Genomic DNA, 27,976 nt, shown 5'->3' on the forward strand with positions numbered 1-27,976 from the left:
TCCTTAGGGACAAGGACTTTGTGGATGGCTTTATTTAGGGCCAAAAAGAGGCAGGGAATAGGAGTCCTCCTGGAGTTCTATCAGTCTCTATATCTCCAAACACTCAATGAAGACCCTGAGGGGAGGATGGGTCTCTGTGCCAAATGAGAGGAAATGCTAAGGGTCACTGGGTTATGAAGGGTAAGCAGAGGGCCAAAGGGATGAGCCCTCTGAAGGCCTCAAGGCAGAAGGGCCCTCCTCTCATCTGCCAGGCATAGCTGCCACCCTATCTCTTCTGTTCCATGGGGGGCTGGCCTTCTGCTAAGGCCGAGGGTGGTCTCAGTCAAGAGGGGCATCAATCCCCTGCCCTACAGACCCAACTAGCAACATGAGAGCAGGTAAGACAGTCTCCAAGCTCACCTCCAGCTACAAATCAGGAAGAACCATATAAGGCGGACTTCATGGAGGCAGACAGTTTAGGAGCCGGCCCTAGGATGCCCTGATTTGGAAAGCAACACAGAAACCCTAAGTCCAGGAATAGGACCATGGAAAAGAGCCCTCGAGACCCCCTCTGCCTAGAGTTGCCTGTAATTATGTCATCCTTTCCTAGTCCCTTTCAAGATAAATAAAACATGAGTGGAGAAGTGAGAATAAGCAAACTGCAGATAAAGCAGGCCCCCCTGAAAAGACTGCAGACCCCTCTATCTCAGTCACCAGCTCTGCCCCAGATGGGGTTCTTACTTCCTTCATGGAAGCCTTCACCCCACCAGGCCCTGCCCAGGAGTCAAGGAGAGCCTCAGCCAGCCCTGCAGTCTGGGATATGATGGGGGACCATGAGACTTCCCCAGGGCGCAGATACTACATCCCCCTGGTACCTGTCAGGCATAGCTGCCATCCTCCTAGTAGCCGGGGGCTGGGCCAGGCTCACACATCAGACTCAGTGCAGTGTGTTATCCTTTAATGAAGAGCTGGGTCAACTGAGCCACCACTCTCCCCAAGACCCCCCTGCAGCAGATGGCCCTCACCATGGCTCCCTGTGAGGCAGGGTGGCCCTGTGACAGCCAGCCCTGCTGAGGGGTCAGTCTGCAGTGGCCTAGGAGAGGCATTCAACTCTTAGACCTAGGATGTGGCAGCAGCAACGAGGCCAGAGGCAGCTCAACTGAGGTCAGGAATGGTGGAGGAGGCAGACAGGAAGTATGGGGCTCTCCTCCTTCCTCTCCGAATCCCAGTGCAGCCAAGGCCAGTGTTCAGGAACAGCACAGTCTCCCCAGGGGCCTGGAGGCTCTTCCGGCCACTCTCTGGAAGCCCTCAGTCCCCAACTCCCTGCAGACCGGTGTCATAGGGTCCCTGGACTCAGGAAGCAGGCTAGGTCCTACCCCATGAGCCTTGAGGCCCCTGGCCTAGGAGGTGGGTCCAGCAGGGCCGAGGCCAGAGCCACCAGGAGACTGTGAGTCACCTTCCACTAACTGCTTGTCAGTCACTACAGGCACCTAAGAAGGTGGCCTCTCCCCCCGAGCTTCCAGGGCTGCCCAGGCCGGGCTGAAGCAATAGCAGGCCGTGGCTCCTGGGTCCCTATAGATCTGTGACCTTGTTTTCCACAGCAGCTGCAATCTGCTGGAGCCGATAGCCCAGCTGCATTTTCTGGGCCGTGCCATCCTCCTCCAGGGCAGTGATGATCTGAAACAGAGACCGATGCCATCAGGGGAGACTTCTTTGGCCAACGTGTTTGCTGCAAAATTCAACAGCCCTCCTAAGACGCTGTGGCACAAGTGGGATAGGAGGCCAAGAAACCCAGCCAGTCACTTCACGTACTTTCTGTGACCTCAGGGCCTCGCCAGCAGGAGGGGTAATAACATCAAAGCCACCGTTTCTGGACGAATAAGGTAGGAAATGAAGGACCTGACTCAGTACCGAGCCCCTCAGAAGCCCTGATGCAGCCATCCTGGCTCACCCACCCGCCCGGCAACAGCATTTCCCAAGTTCCTATCTGCCTAGTGCCAGACAAGGGGCAGAGACCCAAGAATGACCAGACACATGTGCTGAGAAAACAGACACTGATCAAACACCAACCACAAATTGGGGGCTGCCACCAAGGGAGCCAGTAGGAACCGGAGGGCAGCAGCACTTTGGAAAACAGCCACTGCCCACTATGTCTCCACGAGGGGACATGCCTGCATTACACTCTGCCTCCCCCATGCCCCATGCCATGGCCCATACCATGCCCAGGAAGACTGTGGGCCATGAGGCAGGTTCCTCATCTCTGAGCAGCAACAGTCACTTCACTGGTGCCACACAAACATCTAAGTGGACTATTCCATCAGGCACCCAGCAGGTTGACTGGCAGGTGCTCAGCTCTTCAGGCCCAGCCCAGGGATCGTCCAAAAAGATTCACCAGCTCCAGTGTACCCTCACACCCCAGCCCATGTGCCTGGACTCTCCTCTTCTCAGCTCATGCAGCCAAGCCAGGCCTGCACCTGCATGTTGGCCATGCCCAACATGCTGCCAACTCAGCAAATGCATACCACCTCCAGGCCCTGGTAGACCCCTTGGCCCCCACAACCACCAGCACTGTGCCTCGCCATCCTGCTGGGGAGCTGGAATGGGGAGTGGTGGGACAAGTGAGAGTACAGTCAATGCCAGGAAACCCGCCTGGAGAACACTTCCCAAGCCGCCCAGGGGCCCGGTCCCCCACTATGCTGTTCCTGGGGAAGACCAAAGCCCCCACCATGAGTCACAGGGTCAGAGCCCCTTAAGTCTCCTGGGATGCCTTGGGTCAGCCTCCCAGTTGGGGCCCAGGGCCTGCCCACCTGGTCATAGTACTTGTTGATGTACTTGTAGAGTTCATGCAGGGCCACTCGCGCCCCGAGGTCTCCAGAGTAGTTCTAGGAAAGAGGCCAAATGAAAGGTGAGAGAGATGAGGGGTACAGACAGCCACAGGAGGTGGCCCAGGACCCCAGGGAAGGGTTGGGGGAGAAGGGGACCTGAGAGGTAGGGAATGGGATGGGCACTACAGTGGGAAGCAGAGTCCCCTCCATGGCCCAGGGACCCCAGGCCAGGCGTGCCAGATGGTGACAGAACAGGGCAGCGCCAAGAGGGTCTCCGTGGTAGGAAGACAGCTCAGGTCTAACTGCTTCAGCAAGGTCTGGGGTTTCCACTGGAGCCCTGCCTCTCTCAATCCCTTAAGGTTCTAGCCCAGACCCTCTGCCACCCAGGTGACTCCACAGCCAAGTGGCACTGATGTCACTTGCAGGCTGACAGCCCAGCATGATTCTGCTCTGGCCTAACTCAAGTATTTCCTGAGGTCACTCTCAGGCCCCTCCATGGGGACATCTCTGAGCCTCAACTTCCTCACCTGGATGATGGAGTCAGTGTCACTTAACTTGTGGAGTTCTTGTGAGGATCAAGTAAGACAATCAAAGCACCCCATGAAGGGCTTCACACACAACACCCCAAAATTACAGCTGCTATTAGTGTTGTGGTTGTGGCTGTCATCACCATCAACATTTCAGAAACATTGTTCATAACTCCCTGGAGTTACATTTTAGGGCTGTTTGAGGAATGGGGGAAGTGGAGGGGACACCTGTGCCACCAAGGGAGGCACAGCAGTGGGAAGACGCACACAGGCAGACCCAGGCAGGCCTGAGGCTGAATCCCAGCTACCTTACAAGTGCCTGGCTGAATCAGGGTATATGGCAGCTGCCAGGACAAGACCCCTGCTTGTTCTGTGATGAGATGGTGGGAGCTCTGGTCTTTCAGTGGCAGTTGGAACATTCTGTACTTATGTTTCCTGCCCCAACCAGCTCACAGGGCTACTGAGGTTCCCAAGGGCTTCCTTGCAAAGGGGCAGTGTGAAGTGGACAGGACCGTTGTGGCAGGAGGCCTATGCCCAACCCAAGAAGCAGAGGGAGGCCTTACCCAAGACAGCTCAGCCAGGACAGAGTTCATCTCTTGGTCGCTGGCTGGGACAGCCTGTCTGATGTCTGCATAGTACCTGCCAGAGAGACAGGGCACAGCAGCTGCTGGGTAAACAAGCCCACTCCCCCGCTCCCCACCAGAGCCCACCCCCCAAGTCTCAGCTGCACACACCCTCCAACCTCTACCCACCGCACCCTCCAATACCTTTCCACCATCTGCTTGTACCGGGGGATGTCCCGTGCATACAGAAGTTTGTTGATCGGGGAGTCCTGGACATAGCAGGAGGACAGAAAAGAGGAAGGAAGGAAGGATGATCACCTGTTCGAGTGATCAAGTGTCCTGGGTTTCCCAGCACTGCTTCAGTTTTGAAAAGAAAGTCTCACATCCCAGGAAGCCCCTGAGTCCCAGAAAACCAGCTCAGGTGGTCACCCTAGCATACTTCCTTCCGCAGAAGCCTCCACTGCTCCCTCCCCTCCACCAACGTCCAGCCTCTGATGTCATCAGAAATAATTTCTCGGCTCCACATGCCTCCATCTAGATCCAGCAAGAGCCCGGTATGCAGGGCACGAAGCTGCTGTTCACTCCCAGGGTCATCATTTTAAAAGTGAGTGAACTGGCCAGGCGCGGTGGCTCAAGCCTGTAATCCCAGCACTTTGGGAGGCCGAGGCGGGCGGATCACAAGGTCAGGAGATCGAGACCACAGTGAAACCCCGTCTCTACTAAAAATACAAAAAATTAGCCGGGCGCGGTGGCAGGCGCCTGTAGTCCCAGCTACTCAGGAGGCTGAGGCAGGAGAATGGCGGGAACCCGGGAGGCGGAGCTTGCAGTGAGCCGAGATCGCGCCACTGCACTCCAGCCTGGGCAACAGCGTGAGACTCCGTCTCAAAAAAAAATAATAATAATTAAAAAAATAAATAAATAAAAAATAAAAGTGAGTGAACTGAGACCCAGAACATTACCTAAGCGGCCACAGACCACTTCACTCCCCAGTGGCTGAGCTAGGATTTGAAGCAGGTCTGTCCAGTCACTTTCCACCCCTTTAACACACCTAGACACAGCCTCTACCACTGAACTGGGTTCAAGTCCCAGCAGCCATGGGCTCTGGGCAGCATACTTCTGTTCTCAGGACCTCTCCTCATCTTACAGCTGCTGGGAAGGTGAGAAATATCTCAAGGTGGCACTGCCCACCGTGAGCAGGGACCCAAGGCCAGCTCCTCTTGTCAACCTGAGTCAGGATTCGCACCTTCTCGACAACTCCCCATGGGGGAACCCTTGGCATTCCTGGTTGGGGCTACTCCTGAGCTACCCAGGAACCATCTGCTGTTCTGCTGGGAAGGGTAGGTACTGGGAAGATCTGGTAAAAATCCCAGCCACCACATAGGGTCTACCCTGGAGGTGGCCCTGCGGGTCCTGGTGTGGCCCTTTGGTTCTTAGCTCATTATAGGCATGATGACAGCATCTGGATCAAAAATGGCTCCCAAAAGACAGTGCTACAATTTTGAACAGAACTTTCTGTTTTTTTGTTTTCAGATGGTCTCGCTCTGTTACCCAGGCTGAAGTGTAGCAAACAGCGCAGTCATGGCTCACTGCAGCTTCAACCTCCCAGGCTCAAGCAATCCTCCCACCTCACCCTCCCTCGTAGCTGGGACCACAGGCGCACACCACCACTCCTGGCTAATTTTTGTATTTTTTGTAGAGACGGGGTTTTGCCATGTTGCCCAGGCTGGTCTCAAACTCCTGAGCTCCTCAGGCGATCTGCCCACCGCAGCCTCCCAAAGTGCTGGGATTCTAGGTGTGAGCCACCGTGCTCAGCTAATTTTGATTTTTCCCAGAGGTGTAGGGAAGTATCTCTCAAGAGGTCCCTCGCTGACTGAGACCTGGGGGTAAAGGCTAAGCAGAGCCCCACTCATGGACCTGCAGAATTACACGAGGGCCCTGCCCACTGGATGCCTGAGCAGACACCTTGGGGACCTCATATGTCAGGGAACTCCCGGCTTTGACTGCTGTGACAACAGACTCCCAACCTCTGTGCTCCCGGACAGCTCCGACGACTCAGTCTCCTGTACTTCCCAGCTCTCCTCCTCACACATCCCTCAAACCGTGACACCCCCTGGACTCTCTTCCCTACTGCCCTACTGGCAGGCAGACACCTCCAGCACCCTAAGGAACCAAATCCACCCAGCAGCCCAGGGCTGCTCTGGGATTGAACAATCCATGTCTCTACCTGGAAACCCCACAAACACCAGACTCACCTCCTCCAAGTCTGAGCTTACCATAGCCAGAGGCCCAGGGATCACGTGTGACCCCCCCTCCTTCTTCCTCATCCCCCACATCCAACCTTCAGCTTCTGCCTGCCCTGCACCCTCCTGCCCAGCTTGAACCCAGCCGCTGCTTGTCAGAAGGACAGCACAGCGCCCTCGTGGGACTCCCTCACTCAGCTCATCCATGCACAGCAGCCACAATGTTCCACAAACTCTCAGGTCTGGTCACACCACTTCCCTGTTCCCAGACTTTCTGTGGTTCCCACTGCCACAGGAGTGAGTCCTGACCAACTGGCCCTGGCCTACTTCCACGCCTGGCCAGCACTCTATGCCCCAGCCACACCAGGCTGCACTTGCTGCCCACAACTTCAGCTGTGAATTGGCACACAATGCCCCAACCTCTTGCTCATCCCTTAAAACGGAGGCGGCCCTGGGATGAAGCCTTGGCTTGGAAGGTCAGAGGTCTCCCCGAAGTCCTCCTTGAAGTTCTCAGAAAAGCCTAGAATCTGAGTGCACACACAGCACTGTCCACCCTCACCCATCCCCCTCCACATCCATCCCAGACTTGCTCACCCGGCCCAGCTTGTGGTCGGCCAGGGTGCAGGCGTCCATGAAGGTCTGTGCAATGACAAGGAGCACCGCATCCATGTTATCAGATGTTTGCACGTCGAACACAAACTGCGGGTTTTTTATTATATTGATCCAGAACCTCAGAGGCAAGCTGCGGGTGGGGCAGGCATGGCCAATGAATGTGCTGGGGAGGCACAAGAGAAGACCCCCCACACACACCCAGAGCCCACCCAGCACCACCCTACCTGTTGGTCTTCCAGATGTGGATGGTGTCCTGGTCGGAGATGCCATGCTGCTGGGCCTGCTCATCCAGCAGGTCAAAGAAGTACTTCACAGCGAGTGGCACGGGGCGGCTGGTGCTGAGAATCACCTGGAACAGGTCGTCCACAAACTTCTGCAGGGTGCCCTGTGGGAAGGGGGAAGCAGAGAGGTGTGGTCAGCAAAGGGCCCTCAGCAGCAGCCCAGCCTCAGACACCCCCCGGCACTGTACCTGCACAAACCCCACAGCACCCCCAAATCCCACGAGTGGCCATGCTCCCCCTCAGCCCAGGCCCCACCACCTTGGCAAGCCCCACCCCACCTTCATGGACAGCAGGCGGGTCAGGTAGATCTCAGGGATGGCCTTGGCACGCTCACGCTCCCCGCCCCGAAGGCTGCCCCTCCGAGGCCTGGGTGGCTCCGGCTCATCACTTGGTTTCACCAGGTGCCAGGGCCGGATGCCCCCCTCATCTACATCCTCCAGCATTGGGGTCCCTGTGCCAAGAGCCCACAGCTGTCACCCTTCCCCAGGTGCCACCTCCCCAGGCCCCCTGGTTCTTGACAGCTCTCCCAGGGGTGGGGGCACCTGGTTGAGAGCTTCCCTGGGCAGAAAGGAAATAGGCACAAGCCTGCCCTGAGGCCCAGAGGACCTTCCCCATGACCCTGGGCTGAGCACAGCAGGGACAGAGGGCCGTGTTGGGGGCAGTACTCACGCTCTCCAGGGACATAATCCTGGTTTTCCCGGAGCACATGCTTGGTGAGGCAGGGGACGAGGGCCACAGTTGCTCCATCCGGGACCTGCTGAGCACAGCTGGTAATCCCTCCACCAGCCCCAGCTCACCATGCCCTCCTCCAGCTCCCACCCCTCCTACCTTGTAATGCTGCAGTGTGTTCAGGCGCCTCCATAGACCCTGGACCTCAGAAGTGACATCCTCATCAGAAAGAATGAGGTGTCCAGCCACCCCAGACCGCCACTCTGCAAGGGCAAGGCAGAACTGGGTGCAGGGCTGGAGGATACCCTTCCCACAGTAGAGCCCATCTCCTCCTCCACGGGGACACCAGCCCCTCCATCACGGGGCAGTCATACTCAACCTCAACCTCTCCAAAGACCAAGAGCAGGACCCCTCCCCAGATGAGAGGCTGTCCAACAAAGATGTTCCAAAGCCGGCTTCTGCCCACCTCCCAGCATCCTCCCCACCCTGAGTGATGAGCTGTCCCTGCAGAGCTGGTCTGGGGCCAGCCCAGGCCCAACACTGGCTCAGGTCCCCAGGGGCTCTCCACGCCCTTACCAACATCAAGGGTGCGAGGGTCTGGCCGCTGGGTGAGAGACACTCCTTTATAAAGCTGGTCCAGCATCTTCTCCTTGGCCTGGGAGATGGTGTCACAGTCCAGAACCTTCACGGGCACACCCTGGGCCTCTCCTGCCTCAGGCCCCACAGCCAACAGTGCATTCAAAGTCTATGCAGGACACACAGGAGTCGTCAGGGTTCGTGTACACTCAGGATGACCAAGACACAGATCAAGGGCAGGGACAACTCATGAGGGGCTGCTGCCTCTGACCCCCATGCACCACACATTCCCTAACTCTCGTCTCTTCACCTGCCTGCCTTCCCCAGGGACAGCAGCTTCCTCCCCATTGTGACCCCAGCACCTAGCGCAGAGCACTTGTAAATGACTACAGGGTAAATGGCAGAAAAAAAGGAGTGAGCACAAGTCCCTCATTACTCAGATCCCCAGGTTCCTGGCTGAATGGGCCAGGCTGAAGGAGCTTCGGGAAGCCTGCATGAGCAAATATTCCCACCCATCCAACAGGGGAGGGGTTCAGCAGGCCTTAATGGGGGTTTCCCGCAGGAACCCTTGTGCGTAACTAAGGGGAAAGCAACCCAGAGAGAAGACCTGCCAGAGTGGGGCTGGCTTGGTGGGCAAGGCCGCATCCCTGGTAGGAGGGCCAGGCCGACAGGTCAGGCCCTGGCACAGCTCAAGCCCATGGTCCAAGGTAGGGCTGGCTCCTCCTAAACCCTGGTTGTGGCTACCCTGGTTCCATCCCTAGTCTGGGGCACCTGGAGGCCTTATCATCAAGGTCTGCTCTAAACTGCCATCCTGCTAAACTAGTCTGATGGGCTCTCACCAGCAACCAGCCAGAGGTCACCCCGCTCTACATCCAGGTACCCACATCAGAAGCTAGTGTCCAGAGCCCACACACCCACACACTCTCCACCCTCGCCCTCACCGCACTCAGACTGCAGGCCACACACTTGCACACCCTCACCAGGGGACGGTACTCCACATCCTCTCTAAGTAGGCGGTTGTCATTCAAGGTGTATTTGGCCTTGCCTGTCACACTGTCCACTGGCCCCTTATCCACTTGATGCTTAATTCCTCGAAAGAGCATGTACAGAGGCTCCCCTACAGAGTCCTAGGAGAGCACAGGCAGTTAGGGCCCTCCCGGCAGGTGGCAGAGGTGTATGGGACATGACGCACACTGGGAAAGGGGACAGGACACGGGCTTAAGGGGACTGAGGACAGGCTGAGCAGGAGTCTCTGCTCTGGCACAAGTGTCCGAGCTGCATGGTGGCTGAGAGCTTAGCAGTTTAGAGGGCCTGACCCTCCCTAGACAGGAGCCCTGTCCAGCTCTGCCCCCTCACCCTCACGAAGGTGTACAGACAGATGGACATCCAGTTGGTGAGCAGCTTCTCCACCACAGTCTCTGTCCTGAGATGATGGGAAAGGGGAATGCCAGGGTCAGCAGGCGGGGCTGCGGGCCTCTCTATCCTGCAGACCCCCCAGCCTGAGGCCCCACCCCAGCTCCAGCTATCCAGGGCCACCCAGCCCCAACAGCCACACAGACCTCCGCAGCATCAGCTTGGGGTTCTTGGCCACATACTGGGCAACCAGGTCACTGAGCAGAGTGCGGAGGATGTCAGTGAAATACTCAAGCTTCCCATGCAGTGCCACAGTGAGCAGAGACGCCACGTAGGCACGGTCCCGAGCTGAGAAGGTGCGCTGGCTCTCCAGCGTGTGGATGAACTGCAGCCAAAGAGAGGGGGTGGGAGAAGGGGGTTGGGGGACAGAAGGGCGGGCTCAGAAACCATGCCCTGGAGAAGGGGCAGGGCCAGGGGCAGGCCAGGAAGATGCAGGTGGGGGCACCTTGGTGAGGAAGAGCTTGCTGTTGAGCAGGTTAGAGAGCTGCCCCAGCCCTTGCTCCACGGTGGGCCGTCTGCTCTCAGGCACACCCAGGTCCCGGTGCAAGGGCGACTCGCGGTGCCCGGGGAAGAAGATCCTCTCCGCATACACCTTGTAGTCGAGGAAGGGGATGCCACTGCCCAGGAGGTCACTGGTGAGATCGGTCATCTCGGTCATGAGGTCTGTTGAGCAGAAGAAGCCAGGTTTGGGCACCAATCCCATGTGATGGGAGTGGGTTTGGGCAGAGCCCTGGAGGGCAGGGCCCGTTCTCCTGGGCACACCTGTGAATTCCTTCTTGCAGCGGTCCCGCACGCTGCTCTCCAGATTCTCCAGCTGGATCTGAACCTTCTTATAGTCCCTCAGGGCCTGCTTGCTCTTCCTCCTGCTCAGCACCAGGGTCAGAAGGGGACGGCCGGATGAGTCCTACTGGCCCAGGCCTGCCTGACCTATCCCGAGGCACACCCTGGCCTCATCCACCACAGTCCAACCCAGCCATGCCAGCCAAGCTCAAGCCTAGCCCAGTACAATTCAGCCTTTCCCCTCCCAAGCAAGTCACAAACACCCGTGCCCCGTCTAGCCCAGCACAGTTTAGCCTAGAGATCAGTCAACCACAACCAGGCCAAATCCATCCCACAACCTATTTTTATAAATAAAGATTTGTTAGAACAGAGCCACACTCATGTGTTTTCATGTCGTCCCTGGCTGCTTTTGTGCCACAGTGGCAAAGTTGAGTTGTTGAGCAGAGACCACTTGGCCTGCAAAGCCTAAAATATTTACTCTCTGGCCATTTACAGAGAATGTTTCCTGACTCCTGGCCCAGTCTGTCCCTTCCCAGTCCAGCCAGATCCCACGACCTGCCCCAGCCCAGCCACATCTGGCTGCACCCACCTGTACATGAGGACAATGATGATGACACCCAGAGCCAGAAGAGAGGTGCCCACCCCCAAGCCCACCTGGGCTGCCACAGGAAAAGCCCCAGGGCTCTCGCCATCATACTGCACGTGACCCAGGGAGAAGCGCAAGTTTCCCATCTGCACCTGTGTCGGGAGCCGCCTGTAAGCAAGGGTTCAGCCCAGGTCAATGCCCAGCCCGGCCAGGGACCTGCCCACTGACCGTGAACTCAGGCAAAGAGTCAAGTGCCTCTCGGAGGGCATGGTGCTGTGGCAGGGGCTGCTCCACAGGGGGCTCGCAGTACAGGTGGTGCCGGGTCAGTGTCTTCACTACACAGGGGCCGTCCCCTATCATAGCCACCACCTCCTCCTTGGACATTGCAAGGTCCAGGTTCTCTCCCTGGAACAGAGGGTCACCGATCAATCACTCAGGACCCTTCCCTCAGATCCTGTCCTCCCCAAATGTGGGAAGGACCCTGAGACCCACTCCCAGCAGCAGGGCTGACAGCCTCTCAGCACCCGTCCCCTGCGTGCAGGCCAGTCACAAGGTGTCCTCCAAGCTGCTCCTCATCACCCTTGGCTGCCCTTTCCTATCTTTCTTCTCCAGAACGAAAAATATGGAGAACATAAAGCTGTCTCCCAAACCCTGCCCAGTTACCTAACAAAGCCGGAGCCCCCACTCTGTGTCTGATGACTCACCAGGTGGGTGATGATGGCATATCGACCTGTGGTCTGCCCGCATGCCCATCAGCTGCCCACTGTGTATGTCCAAGACACATGCCTAGTGCATGTCTATGTGAGCCAGGCTGCCAACTCGGGGATTAGCCCGATGGCCTATGTGGACCACGCCACCCAGCTACTGCACAGGCCAAACATACAAATGCAGTCATTCCAGAGCCTGCCATGGAGTGCATCAGGACCCAGGCCACCAGCCAAGCAGTCAAGCCCATGCCAGATCCTGGGCTAGGCACCCCCCACCAGCCCCCTCTGCCCCCGACACAGCAAAGATGAGGAGCCATGTCCATCCACCGGCCCTTGCTCTACTGTCTCGGCCTCTCTACCACACACAGTAGAGATGTCCAGCCAAGGGAAGGGTCTCGGGGCCCTGCCAGGTCCAAGTAGGAGCTGTACCTCCACAGAGAACACACTCCCAGGCTTGTGCCGGAATGGCATGGTGGGGTCCTCAGGGTTGAGTGGCTGCAGGGTGGGGTCAGCCTCGTAGGAGAAAGGTGTGGGGTTCAGTGTTGCAAAGTCAAAGATCAGGTTGTCAAGGATAAATTCCACCCGGACCCAGGGGTCCTCGGGCAGGCCTGGGAGGGCAGGTGTGCGGCATGTGATGAGCTGGGAGGAGTTGACATGGCATAGTTCCTCAAACTGGAAGGAAGACAGGCAGGTTGACGGGGGGCCAAGCAAAAATGGGAAGAGCCTCCTCTGGCACCTGCTCTAGCTATCCCCAGGGTGTGGTATGGGGCGAGGGGAGAGTGTGGGGTACCCAAGGGTGTCCTGCATGCTGGCCACTGCAGGAGGGTCCAAGAGAACACGCCGTCTCCGGGACCACGCGACGCCTCCGTCCAAGCCCCTGGCTGGGCTGCAGCATTCTCGAGACCACGGTCACCCGGATTCTTGGTGTCTGTACCACGTCCAGATTCTGGCCACGGACCGATATCTCACGTCCTCCACTGAAACAGACCATGAGCTTACGTAACGTAAGATGGCTTATGTTACCTGGACCTAAAGCACAGCCCAGTCCCAGCTAGGTCAGCTCAGCCCCAGCCCCAAACCACATGACCCCCTGCCCCTACCAGCAGCATGGGATTCTCAGTGCCCCAACATAAAGCCCTACAAACCCCCACATAGTGGAGCTGCAAAGATCTCCCTGCCACCTGCCATGCAGCCACACCCTTGGCCCAACACCTGAGGAAGCTCTTGGTGGGGCCAGCAGAGGTGATGTTGGGGTCGAAGGTGTACTTGAACTGTCCACGTTGAAGCCTCCGCTCCGTGGCCCCAAACCACACAGCCACAGGGAGCGTGGCAGGTGCGGGGCATGGGCTGGTCTCACACCGCAGCTGTTCTGACTGCTGCCCCGGCAGCCTGGGAGGGGAGGTGGGAATGAATGGAGGGGCGCAGGCAGGGGAAACTTGGACCACTCAGGCCCCAGCTGGCTTCCCTCTAGTGCTGACTACAGTCTCCACCAGGTGTCCCTGGAGGTGCACTCCCACCACAGCCGGCTAGGGAGGGTCCAGCCACTCTCTGAAGAAGCAGACTGGCCCTCTTCCCCTTTCTGCTCTCCCCAGGATCCCAGACCCCTCCATCTTTCCCCTGGAGCACATGGATTTTTGCAGGATGAGGAAGTGCCCCTCACAAGTGACAAGGCTGGTCTCCAACCACCACTCGGATGTCCTCCAGCCGCCCAGTCAGGAGCTTGGAGCCATTCAGGGTGAGATGGGTGCCCCCAGCTCTGGGGCCGCGGGTTGGGAAGATGGAATGGACCTTCGGGTCCTGTGGGAAGGAGGACAGGGAGAGAGATAAGCATCAGACCAGACACAGGGAGGCGGGGACAGCCTGAGAAACAGGATGGTCCAGGACTGGCAGCCCCACCAAGGCAAAACCAGATAGGTTGAGAGGAGTCACCAGAGGGGGTGGCCCGCTGGCAGCTGGGGGTGGCTCAGCAGTCAGGTACCTGGTAGGCAAAGTTGTGCTCTGAAACGCCACGTCCTCTTCCCAGCACCTCCACCGCTGCGGCGCCGGCCACCTCCTCCCCACTGGCCCCGGTGATGCACACGAGGCTGTAGGCACACAGCAGGCTAGGGGGTGCCAGGCTGCATCGACGGCCCCTCAAGCTTACCTGGCAGCCCCTCTCCCTGCCCCACTATCAGGTGGTCTTCCCCTTCCCATCCTCCACAAGATTGACAGAGACCCTCTCTCACTTTGGAGGGAATTCTTTATGACACATCAGAAGGCCTTGGTATCTGAGAATTAATATTTGTGGTTTCAATCATTTAAGTTCAACCCCAGAGGCCCCCAACAAGGAAGAATTTATCTGTGGCATAACTTTACAAAGGGGCCCTGTTAGCCTGGTTGTGGGGTGAGCTGCTGAGCAAAAGAGTGGGCACAGCTAGCCGCCCATGTCCTCTGCCACGTCACATGCACAGTACCCACTCAAAGCATGGTAGAAACTTGATTTATTCAGGAAAAAGAGTCCCTGAAAGCCTCTAGTCAGACAGAGGAATACATGTGAAGGGAAAGTGAACCGTCTAAGAAAATGCTGGTTCTTAGCCAGAAAACAGAAGCTTGGGCAAATTAACTTCCAGAGTGTTAAGCCTGCAGTGGCTCAACTCAGTGACATTGTCACAGTTGTTGCAAACACTCTAGGAAGACACAAGTGACATGTGAGTCACGCAGGGGAGGCTCCAGACAGAATATATGCCAATTGCTTCATAAATCACAAAGTCTTATGGTCTGAAACACTAACAGTCTAGATAGTCACTGTAAGTTCTCAGTCATAACACATTCAGGGGACACTCCATGCTCTAGCAGAGTGGTTCTTTATTTCAAATACAGATTCTGGGGCCCCACCATGGGCCTCCTGAACCCAGATGTCTGAGGGGCAGTTAAGGATCTGCTCTGTGTTGGTTTGGGACAGGGTCTGCAGATTACCCTGATATTCAGCCAGGTTTGGGCCCTGCTGCTTGCGGACATCTCCTTAGGAATGTCCTGCACATGTACCTTTGGGGCCTGCAACCGCTGGCCAGGTTACCATAACCCAGGAGCCCCAGGAAGGCAGCAGGGATCCCGAGAGACGACAGTGGAGTCTGGCCCTCGGCAGGTGTGCCTTTCTGAGGTGTGCCTTCCAAGTCTACCTTCCTGAGGAGCCTGGCAGCCCAGGACAATGCCTGGGGAAGAGTGAGCTGGTGAGAAGGCCAGCCCCTGAGTTTATCTGTCTGATCTCAGGGTCCTGCTGCCACAGCTATTAATATATCCACAGTCCCTCAGAAGACCAGGTGAGCAGAGTAGGAAGCAGAGCCACCAGTCAGCTCTGGGCAGTGACAGGCCCAGGAAGGATTCCCCAGAAGCCCATGCCAGGAACTTACAGGTCTGGTGGGCGCCCAGGGTCTTCAGTGGCAACCCTGGCACTCAGGCATTGTGGCCAGAATCAAGGAACAGGGAGACAGTGGGGCAGATGAGCGGGGGATGGAGGCCCCAAGCAGAAAAGCCAACCGTGGAGGCCCCAGGCTGTGCCACGCTCCAGCTGGGTGCAGCCAGCTCACCTGCTAGAGACCTCGTACTCCTGGGCAACCACAGCACAGGGCACTCCAGCCACCGTGACCATGCCCAGCACATCCTGCACATGCTGGCCCAGGTTGGAGCCCCTGATGGTGACACGGGTGCCTCCGTCTACAGGCCCAGTCAGTGGCTCCACCTGTTCCAGGACAAGGACTGCTCACCTCTACTCAACTGGAAAGGCAGCCCCAACCTCCCACCTTTGGGCCCCCACACCCTCCCTCTAAGGGCAGCACTGAGGAAGGGATGGCCAGCCTTTCAACAAACCGAGTGGATGAGGGGCGCTGGGCACTGGGTGGCCACAGCCTCAGCCTCACCACAGGCCTCCCGGGTCACACAACGTGGACGCTCCCCCTCACACCACACACAGCCATACTGGGGCATGGCGGTTTGGCAGCGGCTGCAGTCTCCATGTCCCACGGAACAGTCATACAGTACCACTGGGGGTGGCAGAGACGCACGTGAGAGGCAGGCCTGGGAGAGCCCTGCTACCGCCGCCATCCCAGCAGCCCGCAGGTGGCTCACCATGCAGCCCCTCAGCACTGTCCACACGCAGACGGCCGGCCCGACGCAGAAACAGCCCCACACGGAGCTCTGGCTGCAGAGCCTCATAGCTGAGCTGGAGAAATTGGAGTGGGTTCAGAGTCAAGCACTGGGGGAAGCGTCAGGCCTGGGGAGGGGGTAGTCAGAGAAAGGACTAAAATGACCAGTTAGGAGCATAGGGTCAGAGGGACCCCATGGGGCCACAGGTTGGAGGGCAGAGCCAGAAATGGAGTATGGGGACCCCATGGGGCCTCAAGTTACAGGTCAGAGCTGGGATGCAAGGACTCTATGGGGCATATGGTCAGAGGTCGGAAATGGGTGTGCAGACTCCCTCAGGGCGACAGGCGCTCATGGTGTGCACCTGGTGCTGCTGGCAGGTGACATGGCACTGGGTATCTGGAGGTGGCTCACACTCGACCCGGGCCTCAACCACCACCTCAAGGCCCTCCAGCTCCATCACACACTCATTTTCTCCTGGGCCGTCCTGAGGGCAGAGAACACAGCTGTTTGGGCAGTTTCAGGAGCTGGGTCCAGGGAGTCCTGTAGGTCGCCCAACAGATCCCCCAGCACAGCCTCTGGGTTGGAGTTGAGCCCTCGGACTCTGCCCTCTTCCTGCTCCCCAGGGCTTGTGCAGAGTTTGTCAAAGCTAAGGAGGCTGCAAGGACAGCGGCAGGCAGGACACACTGACCTGGAAAAGGTGAAGGTTCCTGCCTAGCAGCCGGATTTCCCGCTCCACGTGGACCGGCATCAACGTGGAGCCCTGAACGCTCTCTACACAGGGGCAGGAGCTTGCCCCCGAGGTCACCTCTTCCTGCAGGCACCAAGGGCAAGGCAGTCTATGGAGCCCACCCTGCCCAGCTCAGCCCTCTGCCTTGCCAGATTCCAGAGGCAAGGCCTGTGTGGGGCTGCAGACTCCACCCTGCCCCTCGCCCCCTCCCAGTGCAGAATCACAAGGCAAGCTAGGGGTAGCATCTTCCCCACATCCCCTCCCCTGAGGCCTCCTTCCTGGGCTGGGCCTCACCAGCTCCCAGAGCCCGGGGGTGTCATACTGGTAGTCGAGGCTGGACGGGAGGATGAGGGGGGCGGGAGGGCCCTCAAGCTCTGCTGAGTCTCCATCACCTGAGAGGAGGGTGGAAGTGGAGAAGGCGGGTGCGTCACCCCCCGTCCACTCGTCCGCCTCGGGCAGCTCGCTGCCTTCTCTCGTCAGCCAGTCCAGGGCGGGCTTCACGGAGCCCATGGCCCCTGGGAAAGTGGTGGCAGGAACAGTGGCAGGGGGCAGGTCCAGGGGCACTGTGGGAGGAAGGGCCTCAGGGCCAGGGTCTGCAGGGGGCACTGCTGCTACCTCTGAGGGTGACAGCGGGGAGGCCAAGAGGTCCTCAGGTGTGGCTGTGGGTCTGAAGTCAGTGGGGGCAGGGACAGTGGTTCCAGGTCCATTTGGGGGGTTGGGAGGGGAGGGCTCCTCATGGAGAGGCGACTCTGTGGAGCTGAGGGAAGATATGGGGCCAGAACCTGCCCACGGCCCCCAGGGGCTGAGCAGGGAAGGACTGGCCCCAGGTGAGATGTCCAAAGTTGTGGCTGTGGACGGAGCCCCAGGCTCCACAGGAAGGGTATTAGGAGCAGGGGTGACTAGGGCTTTGGGGGCTGTGGGTGGGGAGGGGCTGGGTCCGTCTCTTGCAGGATGGGCTGGGGAGACAAGGGGGCTCTGAAGGGGGAGGCAGAGGAAGACAGGAAGGGCCACTCAGCAGGCAGGCGCGGGACAGGATGCAGGCAGGCACAGTGTATGTTAAGAGGAAAGGAGACCAAGGAAAAGAGAAATAAAAACAGCCCATTAATTCTCCACAGGAGAAAACTGTGGGGGAAGGCTCCAGGGGTGTCTGTGCCGAGGTGGGGCATGAAGGCCAGACCTCCCCTGCCTCTCAGCTACAAACGCCCTCTCCCAAAACAGGCGGGATGTATCGGCGGCTGTTCTCCAGGGAGTCCGTTACACACAGCGGCTCTGGTGCTCAGGACAGAGCCTCACATAGGCAGACAGACCCCAGGCCATAAGAAAAAGTCTCACACTGGGACCCCCAACCCACCCCCGTATGGCCCAGCCCAAGGTCACACTCACCTGATGGCTTGCAACCATGGGCCCGGTATCACACGAGGCCTTGTGTGTGCACAGGTGCTGCCAGACACACCAGTTACACCCCCAGCGGCTGCTCACACAGGCCTGGCACCTGCACAGAGCACAGCCATGGGGCAGGGGTCGCCTCAGGGAAGCCCAGGCCTGGGGACAGGGCGAGGAACTCACTGCGCAGATGGGCGGAGTTCAGCGACCGCCACACAGTCATAGAAGGAGAGAGAAGTTTTGGCGATCACAACGGCGCCAAACCTGAGCTCCACGCTCACGGAGACGTGGTCTGCAGAAGGGGAGAGGGCCAGGGTTAAGCAGCAAGGAGGTGCACTCAGACCCAGAGCCGATATCCTGAGCCCTTGAATGGGGAAGACCACCCGGGGTGAGGGAATACAGTCCAAGGGCACAGAATGGAGGCTTCAGGTGGTTGGGGAGTGGGAGGACTCAGAGAAAGGCATTCATTCATGGCTCTTTGCCTGGATTCACACCTTAACCCCACCGCATCCCCTGGAGCAGGGGCTGGCCTCCCCCAAGGCTGGCCCATTCTCTCACCCACCGGCTCCTCTTGGCAGCACTGGGGCCTCATTAGGGTCTGGGGAGGGGCACATCACACCAGAACCAGTCAGCAGGGCAGGACTCTGATGTTCCCCAAAGTGGCAGGAATATGACTCCCCTGGCCACAGGGGTGGCAGGTCTGGCACTGATAGGAAAACCTGCCAAGAGAGCCAAGGACAGACACACTGTTGGGGCTAGTGGGCAGCAGACCAGGGCTCACATTTATGGGGCACCCAATGTGGATAGGCACCAGCAGTTAACAGACCTCAGGCCTCCCCAAACGCCCTCTGGCCTGAGTTAGAAATACATGGGCAAACTGAGCTCCTAAAAGAAGTGACTTGTGTGAGGCCATGTGGTATCTGACATGTCTGACACCAGGATCTAAGATCTCTACCCAGACCTTGATGCCCAGAGCCCTCCCCACCAGGGCCCTCCCTATCTGATCATTCACCTCCCTCGTTTCCTCTCGGCTGATGTTGGCAGGACTCATGGCTGCCACTCGCAGACAGCCCAGCTCAGACTGGAAGCTCCATAGCCACTGCTCTGGGCCCTGGCCCCTTGAGCACTCAGAACTGCGACTGCACCTGAGCAAGAATGACCAGTGTCTATCTGTGACCCTCACAGGCCACTGGGAGTTCATAGGGTAGGGACTCCTACAATCTGGAGGACCTGGGCAGGGCCCTAGAGTGGGTATGATACAGGTTCCTGTGTCTGCCCTGGCAGGGCACTGATGCCCAGTGCAGAGGATGGGGGTGGGGAATCAGGGTGTCTGGGGATCAGGGGTTGAGAGTCAAGCACTAAGGTTCAGGAATTCTGGAAGGACAATTATGCAGGAGCATTGTGGGCTTGAGGCTGAGACTGGGATGGGGTAGGAATCTGACCTGCCAAGGAGCACACACCACCCACAGTATGGGTCCCTGTGAGCAAGGCAAGATGCACAGTCCAGGTGCTGAGCACAGGAGGCCACAGGAACCTTCAGAAGCTGTGACAGCAAAGAGGACCTGAGGCCAGCAATCCAAACACCAGTGGCTCACCCACAAATGGGTCTCTGGCCCCACCCAGAGGCCCCTCCCAGCAGCCATGCCCTTGTTTATGCCTGGCACTCACTGTGCTCTGGGTCATGACATACAGGTGCTCAAAGTTCCCATCAAAGGTGAGGTCTCTGCTAACTGCAGACCCCTGATGGATGCTCTGTGTGGAGTACGAGTGGCCATCGCTCCCTGGGCCCAAGTAGACCTGGGATCAGAGACCACAGGGTCTGGGATCCAAGTCCATGGGCAGAGGCCCAAAGCCCTCCCCTCCTCCACCCAATCGAAGTAATTTACAGACAGAATTTCCTCCTGGGCAGTCACAGGTCATACCAACCAGCCTAGCAGGGATGGAGGAAAATCACAGGTAAACACCACCCAGTCCTGGGAGAGCAGCTCAGGTCATCTCTCCTGGCCCACGGGTCACAGGGATAGCTTAAACCAGGCTGGGTCCCCAGCAACCTGTTCCCTCCAGACTCTGGGACAGGGGCCAGTACTTCCTGTGGGCTCACCCTGTGCAGCTGCCCTTGACTATCACCCAGGAAAGCAATGGTGTGTCCATCTTCCACGGTGACTGCCACAGCTGTTAGCTGAATCCCTGGCCACTCCAGAATTGGTGTGGCTTCCAGTGGGACCCGGCTCGCCATGGGGCTGGGCGTATGGTCTGAGCCACAGGGATAAGCATCCAGGGTGTCCTATAGGCAGCAAGAAGCATCAGGAAGGCCCTCCCTGGATAACCTCCTTGGCCACATCCTCCCTGGCCAACCTCATTCCCTCCCGCAGCCGCTCTGGTAGCTCTCCCTATACAACAGTGTCTTCTCTGCTGGCCCTCCTGGGACAACCCCATCCCTGTCCCCAGTCTCTCTGGGCCCTCCCTAACAACCCTTCCCTGGACAATATCCCCCCAGGTACATCCTTAGCCCTATCGCAGTGGACTGATCTCCAGTTCTGCTCCAGTCCTTGGGCAGTTTCCAGTGGCTCCTTCCCCCTCTTTTGATCCCCACCGCTGCCTGTGGCCCCACCTTCTCCCATCCCTGGCCTGGAGTGCTTCCTCCAGTTTCTGTGGTCACCTTGCTCCTGGACCACTTCTCCAAAACCTCTCACAGCCTGCTTTTCTGCTCCAAGTCCACTCACCGGGGCCCTCTCCTGCCTCTGACTGACTCAACCCTGTGTGCAGTTTCTTCCCTTTTTTATCCATCCTGAGGCTACAGCTCATCAATCCCGACCTCACCTTCCTCTCCTGCTCAAGAGCCAAAGGTCTCATTCCATTATAGGTCCCTGTCCCTACCCAAGAACCCCCAAACATCCTCCCAATCCACCTACACTAGGGCCACCCCTCCAGCATCCTAGTCCAAGCCCATCTAGACACTGCTGCCACCCGCATGCCAGGTTTGTGGTAAGGTACCACTGCCCAGGAAACACAGGAAGCACTTAATATCTGCTGATCTGATCATCCTCGTGCTACCACCAGCTGCCCTCGGACACTCTGGGCAGCTCCTTGGCTGCAAATACTTGGCCAGTGGCCTCAGAGAGGGGGAAAAGCAGGGCAACACTGGAACTCACCACTGGCAGCTGTGCACAGTCAGAATTGACATCATACTCGATGTAGGCCACCTCGGTCCCATCCTCAGCACGGCCCTCCCGGGTGTAGCAGGCATCTCGCGTGCGATTAGCAAGCCGGTCCACCTCATCCAGGGGGAAGGCACAGAGGGCAGAGGCTCCAGATGCCCCAGCAGCCACCAATGGGGGTCGGCCCACAGTGGGGGGTGCAGCCGAGGAGAAGGCTGCAAAGAGCACCTCCCCATGCGCCACCTCCCTGGACGTGGCCACAGCTGCAGCCTGGATCAGCCCGTAGCGGCCACCTTGGCAGGCCAGAGGCAACTCCACATAGGAATAGTAGTGCTGGTCCCGGAGGCACACTCGAGACACATAGGCACGAAAGGCTCTAGACTGAGCCTGCAGGTCCCGCCGCAGGAACAGGAAGTAGGCGCTGGCCCCACGTGCAAAGGCACTCACGAAGTGGTGGCTGTACTCAGAGAGGCGGCCCACTGCCAGCTTGGCTGTCTCCTCATAGGAGAAGGCAGCTTGGGGGTCCGGCGGCCACAGGGCCCGGGTTGTGATGGGTGGAATGCCACCCCCCACACCCCTGCTGGTGTATCCTCGCCCCACAAACAGGAGGGGCTCCCCTGCCAAGCCCTGGGCTACCAGCCCCACCGTGCTGACCGCAGGATCATTGGCAGCCACATACTGGGTGTCCCCAGGCCGCTCTGGCCGCAGCAGGAGCTGCTCAAGCTGCCCCAGGCGCCGCTGCTCACAGACCCCCTGGTGCACACTCCCGCACACCACCAGGGCCCCTGGGCTCACCAGGAGCAGCTGGTTCGGGTTGTTGGTAGGCTGGGCCTGGGGGCACTCATCAGGCATCACAGGTGGCAGGCAGTCCCTGCTGTCTAGCACAGGGCCGGTGGACACTGAGGCCTCCAGCTGCAGCCCAGGGCTCAGCTGGAACAGGAAGTTGGTGGCCCCCAGGTAGAGGGTGCCTGAGGTGGGGTCTCTTGCCAGGTGCTGCAGATACGTGCCATTGGGAGTGAAAGCAGCTGGTGGAAGGGGCTGGAGGGTGAGGACCCACCCAGCCCAGAGAGCCTGGAGAAGAGCTGGGCCCAGGGCAGGCATGGTCACCTGGCAGGGAGACAGGTCGAGAGAGTGGGGCTCATGTGGCTGCCAGAGCACCCTGGGGCCACTGGTAAGGGATAGGACTGTGGCATTGCCAAGATGCCCCTCCTAACCTAGGGGGTGAGCAGAGGAGGACCAGGCTTCTTAGACAGGCACTATGTCCAGGATGACCTCAGGACCACACACTAGAACGAGGTCAGAAATAGGAGATACTTCCTAGACAACACTGCCCATTCTTGGCAGGCACGATTCTCTAAGGAGACCTGCACCCCACTCACCATCCCCCCAGATCAGAGGGTGAGGGGCTGGAGAGGCCATGCCCAGGAAGCAGGGTCTGGATGGGGCAGGAGAGCAGGTGATGGGAAGGAGGGGCCCAGACCCCAAGAAAGGAGAGGCTCTACATGGAGGGTTTCCCAGGCAGAAGGAGGAAGGAGAGGGAGGTCTCCTGAGCCAGCAGAATGTTAGAGCAAGACAAGAGTTGGGGGCAGGGCCTTTCAGGCCAGGAATCCAGAAGGGTAATAACCACAGAACCAAGAGGCCTGAGAGATGTGAGGAGGCTCCAGCTCGGAGGGGTGGGGCCTGAAGGGCTGCACCCCACCTCCGAGAGCCCTCAGAATAGGTAGGAGTCATGCTGTTCCTAGATATCTAGTGTGAGGTCAGGCTCACCTGGCAGGGCTGGCTGGATCAGGAGACAACAGCATGACCCGTGTGGGAGTCACCTAGAAGAGGGGAAAGCCGAGTGTGAAGCTGGGGCCTGGGCTGCAGGCACATGGAAGCCCTGGGCTCCCCACTGGGGAGGCAGCACAGAAGCACCCCCTCCCCACCGCCCAGCCTGCTGGTGGAGCTGGGCCCAGCCTGGCCCCTGGCCACCAAACACATTCCACAGAGGACGCCTCCTCGGAGCCCACACGAGGAGGGGGAGGGCGGCAGAGCCAGGCACCCGAGGGGCCTGGGAAAGGTCAGCTAGGAAGGAGCCCCACGGCTGGCAGGGTCCAGCCAGGCCCCCAGCATGGCCCTCTCCCTGTGAGGTCCCTCTCTCTGCTCAAACTTCACCTTGTAAAGGAACCCAGGTATACACCCTCTACACGGCCAGGGGCTGTCCCAGCCCAAAGGGCTACCAGCGCTTCAGCAGACAGGCACTCGCACAGCAAGATGCATACACACCACCCACCCTGCATGTGTACGCCTACAACACACACACACACACACACACACACACACACACAGAGATGCAGATGCCATCTATACACACAGCACAGTGACACACACAGACACAGCCACCCATGTTCAAACACCACATGAAGACATATCCATATCGACACACAGGAACACACACACGTCACACTCACCTGAGACATTCAGACCACCACTCACATTTAGACACACACACACATTCATGCACACTCCCCTCGTTCAAGAGTACTTAGTTGGAGCCCTACATATAGAGAGCTGTAGAAGCTAGGCCATCTCTTGCTATTTCCTCTCCTGCACTTCAGAGTAGTGCCAGGACCCAAGATGTGGGCTAAGTGGAGTGTGTCCTGGAGGAAGGTGCCATGCCTGGCTGTTCCCAGGCCCATCACCAGGACCTCCCCAGACTTTGGGTGCCTGCTCTCTACACAGACCCCTTCTTGGGCCCCAGCTGAGGCTCCTGAGTCCCTGAACCAAGAAACTATGGCAACACCACCTTCAACAGTGGTCCCCAGCCAAGAGCACCAAGGTTGGTGAAGTGCTGGGACAGACAATGCATCTCAGACTGGGAGACACTTCCCCTACTTGCCTGTGCCCAGGCCACGTTGCCCAGCCCCTCCCATCACCCAGCTGCCAAGCTGCCTGCGCAAAATATCAAGCGCTTGCTTCTCCCAGGTCGGCTCATCCTAGCTGAGGCCTGAGCAGCGTACTCCTGAGGCTGCCCCAAAGTGAACAGGGCTGGGCACAAGGCTCAGGGGAGGGTCCAGCAGCCTGGTGGAAGCTGGGACACTGTGGCCACAGCCCGGTGGGAGCAGGGGGGCCGTGGTCACAGCCTGGCTGGGCACTGCTCCCGAAATAGCTTGGGGGTTTCCATTTTTAGTGTGCAGAAAACAGGGCAGCTCTATGGGAGCAGGAACAAGGCTGCCTCTGTTTGCCACCCAAGGGGGCGGGGGGGAAGGGGGCAGCAGGGAAAGTCTTGAACCCGGCCAGGATCCCAGGACTGTGGCAAGACCAGGCTGCCCAGGAGCCCCCCACCTAGTTTCCAAGGGATGAGGAAAGAAAGTTTCTTCCCATGGGAAGACAGAGTCCACCTGAGGATGGGCAGAGGTCATCTCTTGCACGGGGCTACTGTTCAATTCTCCTGCCACCACATGCCAGGGATGGGCCTTGGGCACAGGGTCCCATAGTTAGACCAATACTCACTCCTACATGTTTACAAATATTTGCTCAGAGCCTACTGCATGCCAAAGTTCTCCAGCCCTCAAGGGGCAGCAACAAAACCACTCCCCATATGTGATATCAAAACTGGATTGATGGATGACAGAGCATTGGGAGATGAAAAAATAGTAATAATAATAATTAATTAAAAAAAAAAAAAAACACTGGATGAGGAGACAACAGGAAGAAATGGGTGGGATCAGAACAGCTCCTGGCCAGGCCACCGAGGAGATCGGCCGCTGACCCACTCCAGGGAAAGTGGTCAGGCTTCTGCAATCAGTCTCCCTGTGAATCAGGACCTAGCACCCCTTGCCCCTCCACACATACCATGGGTAGCTGAAGGAGGAGAGAAAGAAGAGCAGTGCGTTTTTCTCTTCCATTTCAGGCACATGGATTTCACTTTATCTCTGCCACAGGCCACTGAGCAGCTCCCAGCCCCTCCAATCTAGCCTCCCAACTCCCAACTTCTTGGGGCTTTACTTGAGTAGAATTGGAGTACACCCCTCCCCCAAAAGCCTCTGGGGCACCCCAGAGCAGGAGGGATAAAGGCCTACCCCTCCAGTCCACACCTCTCCCACCCGATCCATGCCAGTGCTCCCCCACAAATGCCCTTCGTTCCTGCCAGCCTGAACTGCAGGCTGCCTCGCTCCTCCAGCTGCCGCACAGGCTCTTGCCGCTGCCTGGAATGCCCACTCCCTCGCTATCCCATTAACTCCTACACCAACCATCTTCTAACTGGGGAGCCTCCCCTGTCCTCCCAGGCTTCTGAGGAGGCCACTGCATGCAGTGGACAGAATGGACGCACCTAGCCAACACTCTGACAGGCACGGCTGCTCGGCCTCAGGCTCTCCGAGCCTCAGATTTCCTAGCTGTACAATGGGAAGAAGGATTGCTCTGACCAGTAAACATGATACAGCATGTGCCTGGCATTAGTGATGCCAGCCAGGGTCACTTTTCTCCCAGTTCCACCCTCCTACTCTGGACTTGAAGCTCCTTGAAGGCAGGGAGTATGCTTTCGATTCAGAGGCCCCGGCAACTTGCACAGACTTCAGCACAGACCAGATGCTCCCTGCATGGTGAACGTACCCCCATTTCACAGCCAAGAAAACCCAACAAATAGGGGAGATAGAAGGCCCACAATCCCTCCAAGCCACTTGGTCTCTCAAAGGGAAGACGTTGGCCCCACTTTTGTTAATGACCAGGCCAGGGCAGACTGAAAAGGCTGATCTAGAACCAGACCTCACATCCCCAACTTACACAGCCTGGATCTCCTGCCCACTCCCAACATCTGAGGCCCTGTTCAGGCTCACAGCCAAAGCCTAATTCTGCCTGTGCCCAGGCCTGCCTGGAGTCTCTTCTGGGCCCACCCTACTCTGAACCTTTTCAGGGGGCCCAAGACTGCCCAACTTTTGTCTGCAGAGCAAGCACCTCCCGGACCCCCGTGGAGCTGTCCTCGACAACAAAAGGGGCTCACAAACCCCGCCATTCCGCACCTGCAGAGGGGCCATAGGACAGCCCACATTTGCCTTGCTTTCCAATTAGTGGGAAGCCGGCCTTCCCGTTTCAACCTCCTGCTCAGCTTCCAGGGTCCACTACAGAGGTGAGTTATTCATTGACAGTGCAGCAGTCCCCGCTGCTCGCCCTGTTTTCTGTGTGTTGAGGAGGGGTGGGGAGATCCACCATTTACCAGGCACCTGCGATGACCCCAGGCGCTGATCGATCACCCACTGAATATGTCTGTGTGTGGAGAGGAGGGCCCCCCTCTGGGGGTCAGCAGGCTCGAGGTCCGCCTTTGTCAGTCCCACCGGGAGCAGCCAGAAAGGGCTGTTACTACTGAGGGGAAGCCCCGACCTCCCCACTCGGCTCGTCCTTGACCCTCCCCAACCCCCGGACCCCGAGGCGAGGACCCCATCAGTGGCCCTGGGAGGGCGGGGAAGGGGCCGGCCGGTCCCCGGTGGCGGCGGCGAGGAGGGGGCGCGGAGGAGCAGCTCCACCTCCTCAGTCTCCCAATCGCGTTCCAGGCGGAGCCGCCAGAGTTTCCCTTCGCGCGGAGAAGTGTGGTCCCAACTCTCAAAACCAAAGTCGCCCACCACTCACCCAGGCCGCCCCTGCCCGGCAGGATAGAGGCCCCGACCCGTTCCACCTCTGGAGCCCCGGTCCTCGCCGCCCCGGCCCCGAGCCCCGCACTCACCACCCGGCCAGGCCCCACGGGATGTGCGCGCCTAGGCGGGCGCCGGCCGCTCCGCGCTCGGGCTCCGCGCGCAGCGGCCTCCCCCCGGGTCTGGCGGAGCCGCAGCTGTTACCCGGAGACCGAGGGGCGGAAAACTGCGCCCGCTGCCCGCCCCTCCCGCGCGACGCTGCCACCGCCGGGAACAAAGGAGACAAAGCCGCGTCGGCCGGGCCCGGCTCCGCTCCTTCCCCCTCGCCTGCCGGGCTGCCCTCCCCCCGCCCGCCGCCCGAGCCAGGCCGGAAGCAGCCCGGAGAGCCGGGCGCGCGGCCCCGAGCCGCCCGGGACCCCGCATTCCAACCCCGCGGGCTCAGCGTCGGCCGAGGGCTGGGGATCCGACCCCTCCCGCACGCGGGAGGGCGGGGGCGGGTTGCACAGCGGCGGTCGCCATGGCAACGCCGGTAGCCCAGAGGGGTGAGGAGTGAACCCCGGGAGCCAAAGCCGCCCCGCCCCGTCGGCCTCACCTGCGCGCCGCCTTGGAACCGGAACTGGGAACTTTCCCGGTTACTAGGGGCCGAGGCGGAGGGTCGCGCTCGGCACCCGCAGGTGCTGGTGGAACAGCGCCCTGGCCTCTTCCCGCCCGTCCAGAGCCGGGTCGCACCCGGGTCCCTCACCTGCCCGACCCGTTCTCCTGCCAGCGCCCGGCCTCGCCCCGCGCCCGGAGCTCCTTACCCGGCTCCGGTGGTCATCCTCCCCAACTTTCTTTTTTTTTTTTTTTTTTTTTTTTTTTGAGACAGAGTCTCGCTTAGTCGCCCAGGCTGGAGTGCAATGGCGCGATCTCGGCTCACTGCAAGCTCCGCCTCCCGGGTTCACGCCATTCTCCTGCCTCAGCCTCCCGAGTAGCTGGGACTACAGGCGCCCGCCGCCTCTCCCGGCTAATTTTTTGCATTTTTAGTAGAGACGGGGTTTCACCGTGTTAGCCAGGATGGTCTCGATCTCCTGACCTCGTGATCCGCCCGCCTCGGCCTCCCAAAGTGCTGGGATTACAGGCGTGAGCCACCGCGCCCGGCCTCCCCAACTTTCTTTACCTGAACTCCGAAGCGCCTTGTTTCTCCCCTGCGCACCTGGCCCTGCCCACCGCCCCTGCTCCCAGT

General features: G+C 59.0%; 1 protein-coding gene across 4 annotated transcripts; it reads right to left on the minus strand.

Annotated features, from left to right (window-relative positions):
* Positions 1–14: 14 nt before the first annotated feature.
* On the minus strand, positions 15–27,975 carry LOC105480403 (plexin B1). 4 transcript variants are annotated; one of them, XM_011739215.3, is made up of 38 exons: positions 27,911–27,975; positions 22,916–22,968; positions 21,143–22,255; positions 20,092–20,274; positions 19,659–19,787; positions 19,433–19,533; positions 19,003–19,135; positions 18,553–18,709; positions 18,174–18,282; positions 17,991–18,099; positions 16,902–17,582; positions 16,569–16,691; positions 16,242–16,364; positions 15,863–15,956; positions 15,605–15,777; positions 15,325–15,476; positions 13,737–13,842; positions 13,419–13,555; positions 12,971–13,147; positions 12,549–12,735; positions 12,188–12,430; positions 11,280–11,456; positions 11,055–11,203; positions 10,448–10,548; positions 10,131–10,348; positions 9,832–10,010; positions 9,629–9,695; positions 9,253–9,399; positions 8,273–8,441; positions 7,856–7,959; positions 7,697–7,781; positions 7,306–7,478; positions 6,971–7,131; positions 6,729–6,876; positions 4,099–4,163; positions 3,895–3,970; positions 2,787–2,861; positions 15–1,656 (listed from the first exon to the last, which is right to left on the minus strand). In XM_011739215.3, the coding sequence occupies exons 3-38, from the start codon at positions 22,247–22,249 to the stop codon at positions 1,552–1,554; spliced, it is 6,423 nt and encodes a 2,140-aa protein (XP_011737517.2). In that variant the 5' UTR covers positions 22,250–22,255; positions 22,916–22,968; positions 27,911–27,975; the 3' UTR covers positions 15–1,551. The 4 variants fall into 4 exon arrangements, with proteins under 4 accessions (XP_011737517.2, XP_011737518.2, XP_011737515.2 ...); XM_011739216.3 differs by lacking the exon at positions 27,911–27,975 and adding an exon at positions 26,847–26,990; XM_011739213.3 differs by lacking the exon at positions 27,911–27,975 and adding an exon at positions 26,149–26,531.
* Between the last annotated feature and the right edge of the window lies 1 nt (position 27,976).

Source organism: Macaca nemestrina, chromosome 2, assembly GCF_043159975.1.
Source record: "Macaca nemestrina isolate mMacNem1 chromosome 2, mMacNem.hap1, whole genome shotgun sequence".
Taxonomy (NCBI): Eukaryota; Metazoa; Chordata; class Mammalia; order Primates; family Cercopithecidae; genus Macaca; species Macaca nemestrina.

Excerpts from the sequence above, each read along its gene's own strand:
- LOC105480403 (XM_011739215.3), bottom strand. The coding sequence starts at position 22,249 with ATGCCTGCCCTGGGCCCAGCTCTTCTCCAGGCTCTCTGGGCTGGGTGG. Across the intron at positions 4,164-6,728 it reads CCGACCACAAGCTGGGCCGG|GACTCCCCGATCAACAAACT; the intron begins GTGAGCAAGTCT and ends TGCTATGTCCAG. Across the intron at positions 1,657-2,786 it reads TCAACAAGTACTATGACCAG|ATCATCACTGCCCTGGAGGA; the intron begins GTGGGCAGGCCC and ends TCTCTGTTTCAG.